Source organism: Lolium rigidum, chromosome 6, assembly GCF_022539505.1.
Source record: "Lolium rigidum isolate FL_2022 chromosome 6, APGP_CSIRO_Lrig_0.1, whole genome shotgun sequence".
NCBI lineage: Eukaryota > Viridiplantae > Streptophyta > Magnoliopsida > Poales > Poaceae > Lolium > Lolium rigidum.
Window position 1 is genome coordinate 37,136,278 of NC_061513.1, and position 14,707 is coordinate 37,150,984.

Below are 14,707 nucleotides of genomic sequence, written 5' to 3' on the forward strand. Positions count from 1 at the left end.
TGCTGCTAAATGGTGAACCTGGCACCCCTTTCCGCCACTCAAACAGGGAGACCCGCTATCACCCATGTTGTTCATCCTCACCATCGACCCCCTACAACGCATCCTGGCCTCGGCCACACAATTGGGCATTCTGAGTCCCATACGCTCTAGGACCAACCGATGCCGAATCTCTTTATACGCGGACGATGCTGGAATCTTCGTAAACCCCAGTAAGGAGGATCTTTGTGCCATCTCTTCCATTCTCGACTGCTTCGGAAAGGCCAGTGGACTTGTCACCAACATGACCAAGACGGAAATTTTCCCGGTGCGCTGCGCTGACGTGGACCTTCAGGAAATTCTCAATGACTTCCCCGCGAAGCTTGCCTGCTTCCCTGGAAAATATTTGGGGCTCCCTCTGCATTTCCGCCGTCTTCGGAAGGTGGACCTACAGCCCCTAATCGACAAGATCGCCGGAAAGCTACCGGGTTGGATCGGCAAGAACCTTGCTAGACCGGGAAGGGTCGTCCTTGCGAAGACGGTGCTCATGGCAACAGGCATTTACCATTCCACTGCCATTCCTCTGCCAAAATGGGCTCGTGATAGGATCAACAAGATTGCCAGGACTTTCGTATGGGCCGGCGAAGAGGGCGAATATGCCGCCCAGGGGAAAGCTCTTGTGAATTGGAAAACGGTCTGTAGGCCAAAGAAGTTGGGGGGTCTCGGCATTCCGGACATTGAGAGATCTGGACGTGCCATGCGTTTACGATGGCCTTGGCTCCAGTGGACTGATCCGGACCGCCCTTGGTCTATTTCAAAGCTTCCATGCGACGACACCGACATGTCCCTTTTCAGAGCCGCCACTAAAGTTACCATTGAAAATGGGGAGACAGCCAAATTCTGGCATGACAACTGGTATGCTTGGGGCCCTCTATCTCAATGGGCGCCCGACCTCTACAAAATTGCCTCAAGGAAGAATCGTACGGTGCCAAAGAGCTAAGTGAAAACAACTGGATCCGCTCTGTCGCATCCCTTAACTCGCCTCAACAGCTCGTGCAATATATCGACGTCTGGGAGGTCATCCACTCCATCAACCTTGCCCCCGAGTTGCCGGACAACATCGACTGGACGCTTAATGCCAATTCAACCTACAATGCTAGCTCCACCTATGAGGCACAATTCCTTGGCTCCCAAGCCCGCTTCGATGCCATGAAGATTTGGTCGGCACATGCGGAGCCCAAATGCAAGTTATTTGGTTGGCTATCCCTTCATGGAAAGCTCCTTACCGCCGATATGCTTGCCATCCGAGGATGGCCTCACGACCCTCGATGCCCCTTGTGCCTCGGCCGAGCCACGAGACAGCCGACCACCTTTGCGAAACTGCCCGTTCACGGCGTCCGTCTGGAACCTTATCAAATCTTGGGATGGCGACTCCTCCGATGACCGACGCCTCGACTTCCAATCCATATCTGACTGGTGGAATGACATGATAAAGGAAAAACCGCATAAAGAAAAGAAACGCATCAGCGGCCGGTTCTTATATGTACTCTGGAACGCATGGAAGGAACGAAACCGGCGCATTTTCACTGGACAACGTCTTACCTACCTTGAGGTCGCAAGCATCGCTAACGAGGATATCCTCCAAAGGGATCGGGCTATAAATGGTTTCGGCCCGGTCATCCCGGCCGAGACGAATTAGTTTTTCTTTTTGGTAGCTCGTCTTTCATGGTGGGTTCTGGGCATTTTACCACCTTAAGCTAAAAATGCCCTCTCTTTGTACAGACTGTACCGTTTTGTTCCCTCTTGCTTAATGAAAAGGCAGTGCTCCTGCCGGTTGCTCCAAAAAAAAGATTGTCCGTTTGCGTGGGGGCAGCCCCAGTGGGCCTAGGCATTTCGTTCGGCAAGGCTGGTATGTTCTCTATGATAGACACGGATTGAGATATTCACATCTCTAGATAGAATCGAGGTTTTGAAATTAGTGCAACATGTTAAAATAAATTAAACATACAAACTGCGAAAAAATATGTTCAAACTAACTTTTAAACTAGGTACTTCTTCTTCACGGAGGCGCTTCCTGCTGGTCACCTCCTCGGAAAAGCTAGTGCCGGTCGACGCGTCCGACGAGTTTGTGTCCCCCTCCGACGAGTAGTCATTGGTGTCTTCGTCATCGTCAGTGCACGCATGGTGTGCCTCCGCCTGTGCCTTCGCCCGGGCCCTTGCCTCCTTCTTTGCCTCCGCTGGCTCCTCGCCCGCCTCCTCCGCCTCCAGACGTCTTCACCTTGAATCTTCATCCTATTCCTTTTCCTCCTTGTCCTGGCCGTCGACGGAAACGACGTCCCCTTCCTCATCCTGGTTGTCGCCGGCAACGACCTCCCCCTCCTCCTCCTGGCCGTCCGTCGGCGGGGAGCTAGAGCTGCTCAGCATGGCAGTTCTATCCCACCTATGGCGCCATCCCGATGGCTTCCCTCGCTATCGGTGTTCGATGGCAAAAATAGGTTGTTCATGGCTCAGTCATCGAGATGAATGGCGCAGGACGGTTGGAGATCCTTAAAGCAGACGTAGAGGTCTTATTGAGCGGAAATTAATGGCAGCGCAGATACCGAAGAGGGCTGGGGTTGCTCTTCCGCGGCGGTTCGCGCGCCAATCGACGTGGTTGCCACTCCGGTGATTGCCCTTCCTGGCAGTTGTTGTGCTTAAATTCGCGCCGGCTCGAGCCAGGATCGCTATCAGGCGAGCCTGTGGGAGAAGCGACCGGACGCTCTGCGCGATCGCACATATGTGGGTCGCGTTTGCATCTCCATGGAGGCGCGATTACTATGCGATGCTCCGCTGAAATAGGGTGTAGACGTATTTTTCGACCGTGCGGCAAGCGTCACCCCGTTAGAGATGCCATGAGCATACGATGGCTGATGCAGCCGTGGAGTTTGGAGATGTGCGAGCCTGTGACGCACCAGCTGTTGGATCCTCGTGGGTCGGTCGCTGCGCTGGATGTATATATCGTGGTGCCAGAGACACGGAGGAGAACGATAGATTAGCACAGCCAGCGAGAAGAGAAGAGAAGTGTAGGAGCAGTGCACGCGCGTAGATCCTAGAAGGTGCCACGGTCACGTACGTGCATGCTGTCAGTAACCACTACAGCTGGCTAGTGGAGCTAGCTAGCGCACGCGTTGTCCCGTGACGATCGAAAACGATCGTGCGGACAGGCACAAGATCGAGTTTGTGTCGAGAGAGAAACATGCATCCGGACCAAACATGCCCACCCGTAGACGCGCGGTAGACCAAACATGCCTGCGAAACGAAGGGCCTACTGGTGTACGCGCGCCGATGAACCAAGGACGGAGGCGTCGCCGTCGTCGGTCTCCCTGGTGTATGCTGTGATTTGGGATTTCTCGTTTGTGTCAATGGCCAGGAAGCTGGGAAAGAAAGGTGGAACCAGCCAACAAGCGCCGCACGTCAACAACGGAGTAGGACCTGAACGACGGGGACTGGGTCCGGGAGGGACGCGCACGCGCGCCAAGTGCCGCCCGGCGCACCATACCAGTCGCCGTCGCTCCGACGGAGATGGAGACGTACGTGGGCCGGGCGGGGAAGAAGAGTTTGTGTTTGTCGTGGCGTCAGGCGTTGCTTGCCCTGCCCGCCGTCCGTCCCACCTGAGCCGCACACGCACGCAACCCGTCGGATATCTCTAGAGTCTAGACGCATGCATCCATAGCCGGTGCAAAGGGAACGAGAGGTTTACGCTCATCGCATGCCTCTGGTTCGGCCGATCGATCGCACTCCTCCATCGACCGGCCGCATCGATCTGCCCGGCAGATGCGTCGCTAGCCTGCGCCCACGGCAGCACTTCAGATAATTTCTAGTCGGTCGACCATTCCAGGTACCTCCCGCACGTGCACGTGTGTGTCCAGAGTTTGTGTTTGTCGTGGCGTCAGGCGTTGCTTGCCCGCCGCCCGTGCCACCTGAGCCGCACACGCACGCAACCCGTCGGATCTCTCTAGAGTACGTCTAGACGCATGCATCCATAGCCGGTGCAAAGGGAACGAGAGGTTACTTACGCTCATCGCATGCGCGCCTCTGGTTCGCCCGATCGATCGCACTCCTCCATCGACCGGCCGCATCGATCTGCCCGGCAGATGCATCGCTAGCATGCGCCCACGGCAGCACTTCAGATAATTTCTAGTCGGTCGACCGATCCCACTTCCCATGAACCTCATGCACGTCAGCACGTGCGCGTGTGTGTTCACCGTCACCAAATCGCCCAACTCGGGTACGCGTCGCCACGCCACATATAAAATACGAGTTCTTTGATCTAAATGTTCCCTTTTCAAACTTTAAATCAGTTTTCCTTTCTCCCAAACATTTTAAACTTCTATGACCCTTATCATCGATAGTAGGTTTTCGCCCAGCAGAGAGTTCACGCTCATAAATGATGCCTTCAACAATATTGTTGCTAGACACAACCAATCGAAGCAAAATTTGGATTTCACGCCGTCTCACTTGTCAATGCTGTTGTGACGAATCACAAAGCTAAAACCTCATCGCCACCAGAACTAGTCCTGAGATCTCGATTCCATACTGTTCTCCGCGATTGAATTTGCCATGGAACAAGACATGTCTCACAGGGGCAACAATCCACGAAGTTTCACATCGCTCCCTCTGAAACCAAATTGCCAGAAAAAGAACATAGTTACACACAACCGACACCCATCGATCCGGAAAAAACTTAATGCATGTCGTCCATTTGAAGTTCGCTGGCATAGCCTTACGCAACTCGACACTGCAGCCAAATCAATGAAAACAAGTGTGAAGTAGATATTCGTCATGGTGCGAGAGTGATCCTAAGACCGTCTCCTTTATTCAGGCGGAGCCACCATGCAACCGACCATCCTAGCCTCCCGAAACAATGTCGGAGCGCCGCATCATGGCGCAGAGCGTGAAGTCCACGGCTGGCCAGGACCCACATGTCCACGCATGGTCAACGCCACGAGGCAAGGTGCTAAGTCACGGGCAAGACAACCGCCATGATGCAAATCGATGAGAGGGCACACATGGCCCAGACCGGGCCCACTCAGCCCAGATAGAACCTACTCATGCCGGCCGTCGCGGGATATGCTATACACCGACCGGGTCGGTGCGGATGGGGTGCCGCACACCCCCTGACCCGGCATGAGGTAAGTTCGTTTTTGTTTTTCTTATTCTCTTTTTCTTTTCTGTTTACATATGTTCTTTATTTAAAAAACAAAAATATTTTTAAATCTGTTTATTTTAAAATCTTAAAGTTTCAGTTTTTATGATTTTTTTTAAAATATTTTTTACAAAAATTAAAAAATTAAAAAACAATTTTCAAATTTGAACATTTTTTGAGATTGAACATTTTTAAAAATTTTAATTTTCTTTAAAATTTGAACATTTTTCGAACATAAACATATTTTAAATTTGAATATTTTTCAATATGAATTTTTTCAAATACGAACAATTTTTAAACTATGAATATTTTTAGATTTGAACATTTTTGAAATTAGAACATTTTTTAGTTTTGAACAATTTTAAAGTTTGAACAGTTTTCAAAATTGATCATTATTTTAAATTTGAACGTTTTACGAATTTGAAAAAAAAAGGAAAAGGAAAAAATGAACATAAAACAAGAAAAAGAATAAAAGAATAAAAAAACAAAAGAGAAAGAATAAACAGAAAACGGAAAAAGGCCGAAATGGGCCAGGCCCTAGTCGGTGTATTGGATTTGCCGGCCGTCGCATCGATGATCACCGTTGCCTCGCCCTGCTGCTTCGGCAGAGTCATGGAACACCCCGATCAGCCGCCACGTACTCTCGATGGTGCACGAGTGGTCGTCGCCACGACTCCCCGTGCGCAGAGCCACGCCCCCTCCCAACCGCAGCGGCCCGCGTCACCACCACCGCGCGAGGGGGAAGAAGGCCCCGCCTCCACCGACGCGGCCCGGCCTTCGTCCGATAGCACTTGCTTGCGGCGGCAAGGAAGGGGATCGGAGGCGAGGTTTGGGATGAGAAGAGGTGGGAGGCTAGGGTTGTGTTTTCCCAAAAATATCTTCATGTCAATATGGCATGCCATTGATATTTAAACCAAACCATAATGAAATCTTGTAGTACGACAAATTTACAAACCAAGATTAACCGTAATATGATTAAAATATGTGTGAGATCTATCAAGAATGTTCCTGAAATAATAATACTTTGCCATGTCGATATCAAAAAAGCAAAACATGACGAGGAACCTGAGCACGAATCATGAGACCAGCTTAAGCGGTAGAGCCGCTAGAAAAATCGCGTTGCCCGTGCCTTGCAGCTCCAGGCTCCTGCCTGCTCTGCATATCATTCCGTTTTGATCTCCAGGCAAAACTACTACTACTAAATTTTGGTGATGCAAACTGGCTACATTGCTTTTCCAGGATCTTGAGCTCAACTTCAAACTGTTTTCATGTAAATTTGTTCACATGCATGATAGTGCTTTCATGATTTTGTATTGCCACGAAAGGAACTAGCTCTTGGCGAAAAAATGCTAGTAGTCAGAATACAATACCGTGTCAGTGCTTCCACATACTGTGTGCCGCGTCAGCGCTCGTAGCATACCGAGCTAACTGGATCACGGCGTCTACCTGAACATACTGAGCTCACTGAATCAGTGCATCCACCTGAGCTTACTGAGCGCCCTGAATCAATGCATATGCATCTACAGACTACAGGAACGTACCGAGTACTCACCGAGTCACTGCATCTACCTGCTCAATATAAGGAGCTCTCTGAGTCAATGCATCTACCTGAACAACATACTATGAAACAGTGCATCTACCTGAACATACTAAGCTATCGGAGACAGACCATCCACCTCAAAATACTCTGAGGCAGTTCAGCTCTGAGAAAAGCGTATGGGATATGGCACAACATGTGTAGCAGGGTACCTGTTCATATACTCAATTAGCTGAGCAGCATCATATATACAGCGTGGATTTTCTCACGGTCTTAGCACAGCAGCCAGGTAAATTAAGGCAAACATAACCTTTAACTTTGTTCAGAACACTGATACGAAGCATTCTTCACTTCTCTTGTACATGACAACAGGAGGTACAAGTGAAAGTTCGTAACCGTTGATACATCAACTGGAGGATCTTTCCAGAATTCAGTAGCTGCACGCACTATACAGGGAAAACTCCGGTTTGAACCTGGGTGCATGTGAACCCTAGTTGGAAATGCATTTTCCAAATGTTAAAAAAACCTGGGTACAGTCACTAACTTAGCCTTAGCTCAATTGGAGGCTGCGATCACAAGTAACTGCATGTATGCATCAGCCATCGCTGTCCTTATTTCTTCAGAGCCAGAGGACACCAGCATGGTGGAGGAGCGGCACGAGCTGGCCGCCAGCCCGCCAAGGTGCAGCAGCATGACCCAGTCGGTGGTGGCCGACGATTGCGCCTGCGATGAAGGACGGCATGGGCAGACTCCGGCCGACCATGTCGGCGAGTGCCCTCTCGACGTCCTTGCACCAGGGGTCATTGTCCAGCTCATGCACTCCACGAAGAGAGTCTGCACCGTGTGGCACGGACTCCGGCCAACCATGTCGGCGAGTGCCCTCTCGACGTCCTTGAACCAGGGGTCATTGTCCAGCTCATGCACTCCATGAAGAGAGTCTGCACCGTGTAGCACATGCAGCAGTTGCTCGCCTCGAAGATCACCGCCGCATGCTATGAGCCTATGACGCTATCAACTGCCGCATGCTATCCCTGCCCTCACCCTCTCCACCGACATTGGTAAATTGCCTAGCTCTCTCCTCTAGAGCTAGACCGATCTCTCTAAGTTCACTTGAGCTTGTTGTAGGCTGTCGCTTCTTGGAGTTTTATGATGGTGATGATCCAACAGTGCTTATTTATAAGCGACTGGGGCAAGTGAGCGAAGAGGAGATGGTCAGTGCAGTATTGCAGGTTTAATTGAGGTGTAAAGATATCACTTGGGATGTGGCAAATTGCTGATAACGCATATGTTCTCTGCTAAAAGGTTCTATTCTAGCACCTTTTGCAATCTTTGCTTTTGGGAGGGGTCAAATTTATACAGTTAGCTACAGCCAGGAGAATGATATCTTTTGATGTTGTTTTAAGGATGAGTAAGAAAAAATGAAGAATCAAGATTTGAGATAGGCTAAACTTTAATTTTTAGTACCATCATACATACAAAAGCAGATAGTGATATCGAGCAAATTTGGCTTCAGCTGATGATTCATTAGGTTCCTGATAAGTTAGGATTGGATCCACTCTAACTAACTGTTTTTACAATTTGTGTGCAACGAAGGAATATAATTGGTGTTGAGTTGTACAAATCATGCATCACTCTTTTTCTCCGGAGTCCGGATGCATTTGGGCCAAAACCCCTCTATCTAACGGAAATCACAGAATTAAGTAGTGCACTAGTCCAGATAACATCAATCTATCACGTTTACCTAGAAGAACTACTAGTAGTGAACTAGTGATGTGGACATAAAAAATGGATGGAAAAATTATGCTGGATGTGAAAAATGGATATCAGAACTAATATTCAGCATGCGTACCTTCTTATATCGTTTGAGTCGTCTCTGTCCAGAACAGAAATGAAGATCCCTTGCCAGAAGGTGGATTTTCATTCATTTCTACTCCAGTTTCTGCTCGTCATTTTTACTTGTCTGACTTGCACAATTTTATTTGCACTACTGATTGATACGAGGAAACCTTTATTACTGACAAGAGTCTTCATATAGGCAATATCATGTACACAGTACAGTCAAGCTTAGAATATTTAGTTCAGTTCTGCAAAATACACCTATCTAAACATTAGGTTCTCTGTTCATCAAAATGAACAGAGGTTCTTAAGATCAAACTTAAATGACTTGACCAACGAGTGTTCAACGACCGTTAGTCTAAGAAAACAAGTCAACATATTTGCATTGATAAGCTTAGTAGTATCTATCAATCAATTTGGTTACCCATACATGCAAAGATCATACTATGTTTCGTAGTAGCCATATAGCAGACAGAATGAATTGCACATGTTGTCTCAAGAGCTATAACAAATATTGTGCTTGCAAACATAGTTAAAACCACAGAGAGGAATTAAACAGTGAAATACTAGCATATATTAGTTAGACTTGGAGGAGATACAGTCAGGCCCATCCAGGTAATTTTGATTTCTCACCAATTTTGCATTACCTCATCGGAAACACGCCTTTCTATGACAGAAGGCATACCCAGCGCAAAGATCAAATACAGGCGGGGGGGGGGGGGGGGGGGGATCATTCCTCTTGATCATGTCCTACGTTCCTTGCTGGGAAGACAGGTGGCCAGATCATCATAACAGGTAAGATACCTATCCGGTGCACCCTCTGATAGACCTTCTGAACCACCTTGCTTCTCAGATGAACAATAAAGACAACACCACTTGCTAGATGATCCAAGAATACAAATTGAGCATTGTCCCCGATCGCAACAACGTCAACCAAGTCATCATTTTGTCGCACCCAACTATCACCCGCAACACGTGTGCACGCCTCAAGGACGCAAAATGTGTCCACCAGCAGCCAGCCGCCTACACCATGGCCGTCTCGTGTCATCCGGTGGAGCCACACGCTGAGCTGAAACCCTTTCGTACTGACAAGATGAAGATCGTAATCCTCCACACATGAGAGCATGAAGTTGCTCCCCACTCCACCTGGGAGCTCAAAGGTGGAGAAGCGTGCCGTTGCCAAATCCAGCACCAGGGTGTAGCCCAAGGTTGTCACAATGAAGATCTTGCCATGAATGGGATGCAGCACGTCTTTAAGGCCTGGTGGTAGATCTTGTGGCACCGACTTACGTACAGTGATCGGGACGCCCCATCCGCCGGATCCCAGCACGTACACCGTTGCACGGACTTGTCGCCGGGCGTTTGCGAGCTTCACATTCACCAAGGTGATGCCGTCGCGACCCCCGTCCTTGGGCAGGAACATCCGATTGAGGCAAGATCGGTTATTGTAGAGCAGCGGGGCCGGTGGGGGGATCAATGCGGACTCTTCGGCGAGAAGCGGCGCCAGGAGGGAGTACCTGAACGTACCTCTGACGAAGATCTCGGTGACAAGGCGGCCATTCCGGCTGTGGGTGATCCACTGGCACTGACCTCTGCTACGGGCGAAGGCGTCGTCGCAGAAGGAGGCCACGCGGCGCGAGAGGGCCGCGAGCTCCGGCGGCTGAGGGAGCGGCACGAACTTGTACGAGTGGTGGGGGTGGCCGACGCAGAAGCCGAGGAGACGGGGCGGGTGGCGGTCGTGGAAGCGGCGGAGGAAGGCCGGGTCGAGAGGCGTGGAGGAGCCACCGCTTGCAGACGATAGCGGCGCGGACGAGGTAGTTGGGGAAGCCGAGGCGGATGAGTATCTCGCGTAGGAGATCGCCGTCGCCGAGCACCGCCGCCACCGATGCGGCCGCCGGCGTCCTTCTGTGGCCTTCCATGTTTTTGGCTGATCTAGTTTGGGAGGATTTTGCGCAGCAAGGCCGAAGGTTTCTTTGCTGTGGTGTGGAAAATACCGTGGCAAGAGAAGGCCCACTTCACTTTTTTATTTTCATTTTGAAGTTCTATCTCTTTGCTAAATCGCTGCATTGTAATTTGTCGCTGTTTTGCCAGCTCAAATTCAGTAAGAACCTTTCTTTTTTGAATGAAACTATCGGAAAGTGTCTTTGACACATGGCCACCAGTGCTCTCCTCACTTTTGGATTTTTGAAAATTTTAAAATCTCACATTTTTAAGTCTCAAAAAATTATGACGTTAAATATGTAGATAGATATATACGGGTGGGGTATATGCAAAAAATTCCCGTTAAAAAAAAACTTTATATTTTGAACAATATAAAAAATACAAATTTCTGACGGTTAATGGAAGTAAATTAGTATTACAATAGTGTATCCTTTTGTCAGAAATTTGTTTTTTTGTATTTCCCAAAATTTAAAGTATTTTTTACCGGGACTTTTTTGCATACACTTCTCATGAACATATCTATCTACATATTTAATGTCACAATTTTTAAAAACATAAAAGAGTGAGATTTTAAAATTTTCAAAAAACTGAAAGTGGAGGGAGCACTGGCACCCATGTGCACCAAATTCCTGTCCTAAAACTGTAACTTAAAATCAAGGATTACACCTGTATAACAAATGCTGGCTAAATCCCATACCGAGATTAGCTTAATTTCAAGACCACTATTGTTGTGGTATATTCTAACATTAGTACTACCCCAGTCCAGACGGGTCTGACATTTGTCTAAATCTAGATGATATAGATGTTATTTAGTGTCTAAATATATTTAGATTTTACATAAATTCAAGATATCTATTTATAGATGAAGGGAGTAATACTTTTAACGAACCTTCAGTAAGGTATTGATTTCTTCCATCACTGAAGTGTAGACTGAACGATCTACATCCTCATTCTTTATTCTTTTGACAGAATCTCCTTCAGGCCAGGCTCCCGCATTGCATTACAGAAGAGAAAAACTGGTCCTGTTAATAAGAAACCAGACCGAAAAACCATACATCGTTACGTTAATTCGGGGAAACCAACAAAAGACCACACAATAAAACTCATGTCACGTCGTCTATGCCAGATATAAGAGCTTCTAGACCTAAAAAAAAGAGGCCACACCTTGTATCCAACAAAGACAAACTCCACAAACACACACGAACTCTCATCACTAGAAGCGCACCATTGTGCATCCTCGCAACATAAGTGATCAAGCATTGATCTTTACTAAGGCGGGCACCGCCTTGATCACCTGAGGCGTATGTTGCTTCTTTTACATCTGGATTCTGGAGATAGTGTTGCATCTTCCCGTTCAGGACTTCATTGGTGGCTTTTCCTTTGCTCTTGATCTTCGGAACCTCCCCAAAAGCCTTCACCCGCCTATACTCCGTGCGTTTTGCGCTACAGGAATATCACAATCTTTGTTTTACTTGTCCAAACGGCATCACATCCTCATTCCTTAGCATCTTTACTATATCCAAGCAATCAGTTTTTTTGCGCCAACGATAAACCCTCACTCAACACAGCTCCTAGTGGGTCTCTACATGAGAATATTTGTTGACAAGAGAAGAGCATAACTGCACCTTTTCTGCTACAATTGTTGCTCGACATTTTTTACTTGCCTCACTTTTAATGTTTTATTTGCACAACTTCTTACTGACAAGTTTTAATACAGGAAAATATCTTGTGCACTACAATACTGTTGTCAAGCTTAGAAGATTTGTTGTGGTTCTGGGAATCACAATTATCTAAACTTAAGGTTCTTTGTTTATCAAAATGAACAGAGGTTCTTGATATCAAACTTATATGATTGCAACACCATGCTTTCTAAAACTGTACGTGTTGTGTTCTAAAGTAGTGAGTCTGCGACACCAAGTCGGCACATTTGCAACATTTGCATTGCTAAGCTTAGTAGTATTTGTCAATCAATTTGGTAACCCGTGCATGCAAAGATCCGGAAAGTGTCTTTGACACATGGGTACCAGTGCTCTCCTCCCTTTCAGATTTTTGAAAACTTTAAAATTTCACTTTTCTAAGTTCCAAAAAATTATGACGTTAAATATATAGATAGAAAGATACGGGTGGGATGTATACAAAAAAAGTCCCGTTAAAAAATACTGTGTTTTTTGAACAATATTAAAAAGACAAATTTCTGACAATAAATGGTAGTGAAATAGTATTATAATAGTGTATCCTTTTGTCAGAAATTTGTTTTTTTGTATTTCCTAAAATTTAAAGTATTTTTACTAGGACTTTTTTGCATACACTTCTCATGAACATATCTATCCACATATTTAACGCCATAATTTTTGAAAACATAAAAGTGTGAGGTTTTGAAATTTTCAAAAAGCTGAAAGTGGAGGGAGCACTGGTGCCCATGTGCACCAAATCCCTGTCCTGCAAAGATCCTGCTATGCTCTGTATTGGCCATATAGCAGCTAGAATGAATTGCACGCTTTGTCTTGAGAGCAATAACAAATACTGTGCATGAGAACACAGTTCAAACTAAGGAGAGGAATTAAACAGCAATCAAGCCCATCCAGATAACTTTGATTTCTCATCGATTTTACATTACCTAATCATAAACATACCTTTCTATTACAGAAGTCATACCCAGTAGAGATATTACAAAGATCAAACACAGGGGGCTCATTTTTGCTGATCAAGACCTACGCCCCTTGCTGGAAAGATAGGCGGCCAGGTCATCATAATGGGGAAGATATCTATCCCGACGTCACGAACCAAATATCTATCTGGCACCCTTTGGTCGACCTTCTGAACTTCCTTGCTTCTCAGATGCACATAGAAGACAGCACCACTTTGTGCATGATCCAAGAAAACAAAGTCAGCATTATCCCCGACCGCAGCAACCTGAACAAAACCACCATGTTGTGGCACCCAACTGCCAAGGCGCGCACATGCCTCACGGACGCAAAATGTGTCCACCAACAGCCAGCCGCCTGCACCATAGCCGTCGCCGGTCATCCTATGGAGCCATACACTGATCTGAAACTCTTCTGCATTGACAAGATATATCCCTGAATTCTCCGCACATGAGAGCAGGAAGTTGCTCGGCACTCCATCGCGCTCCACTCCATCTGGTAGCTCAAGGATGAAGAAGCGCGGCGTCGCCAAATCCAGCACTAGGGTATACCCACAGTTTGTCACCACAAAGATCATGCCATGAACTGGAGGCAACACCCTTTGAAAGCAGGCCGCAGGATACGGCGGTTCTAACTGTATCGCGGCAGTGGCCTGGACGCTCCATTGGCTGGATCCCAGCACGCTCACTTTTGTGCGGACTTCTCGCCCTTCATCATGGAAACTCACCATGGTGATGCCGTCGCAGCACCCATCCTCTGGTAGGAAAATCGTGCAGAACAGCGGGGCCGGTGGGAGGACGGCAATGGGCTCCCCAGCGAGCAGCGGCGCCAGGAGGGAGTACTCGCCTCTACCGTGGTGAGGGCGCTCGATGAGGAGGCGGCCGTTCCGGCAGTGCTTGATCCACTGGCTTCCGCGGGTGGCGAATTCCTCGTTGCAGGAAGAGGCCGCGCGGCGTGAAAGGGCGGCGAGCTCCGGGGGCTGCGGGAGCTGCACGAACTGGTACGCGGTGCGCGGGTAGCCTGCGCAGAAGCCGAGGAGGCTGGGCGGGTGGCGATCGCGGAAGCGGCGGAGGAAGGTCGGGTCGGAGGCGTGGAGGAGCCACTGCTTGGAGACGAGGGCGGCGCGGACGAGGTAGTGGGGGAAGGTGAGGCGGAGGAGGATCTCGCGGAGGAGGTCGCCGGCGCAGAAAACCGCTGCGACCGATGCGGCGGCCGCCGCGGGTGCTCGCCTATCGCCGTCCATAATTTGGAGGATTTCGCAGAGTCGAGGGTTTCTTTGCTGCGGGAGAAGAGTAGAAGCGAAGAGATTTTTCCAGCGATGACATGGCAAGCATGGGTCCCACCTTTATTTTTATTTTATTTTTTTGAGACATTTCAAGACTTCCTTTTAGAGAGAAAGACTTCAAAGATCTTCGGTTGGGTGAGTGAGTAGTTCTGAGTCTACTCAAAAACTAACTTAGTTCTCGAGAGACCAACGTTATTGAATCTCAGTTGCAATCCATATTGCAACTCACTATTAGCATGGATCACAAAACAAATCTAAGTGTATGTAGTAATTTTTCAGTTGTAAATTCAAGTGCACAAATC

At 48.0% G+C, this 14,707-nt stretch overlaps 1 protein-coding gene and 1 pseudogene across 1 annotated transcript; both read right to left on the bottom strand.

The window, feature by feature from the left end:
* Positions 1-9,264: 9,264 nt before the first annotated feature.
* On the bottom strand, positions 9,265-10,453 carry LOC124666318 (annotated as a pseudogene).
* Positions 10,454-13,166: 2,713 nt separating this feature from the next.
* On the bottom strand, positions 13,167-14,363 carry LOC124661946. Its single transcript, XM_047199835.1, has one exon. The coding sequence runs from the start codon at positions 14,361-14,363 to the stop codon at positions 13,167-13,169; it is 1,197 nt and encodes a 398-aa protein (XP_047055791.1).
* Positions 14,364-14,707: the final 344 nt, after the last annotated feature.

What these genes read in the sequence shown, in the direction of transcription:
- LOC124661946 (XM_047199835.1), bottom strand. Translation starts at nt 14,363, where the DNA reads ATGGACGGCGATAGGCGAGCACCCGCGGCGGCCGCCGCATCGGTCGCA.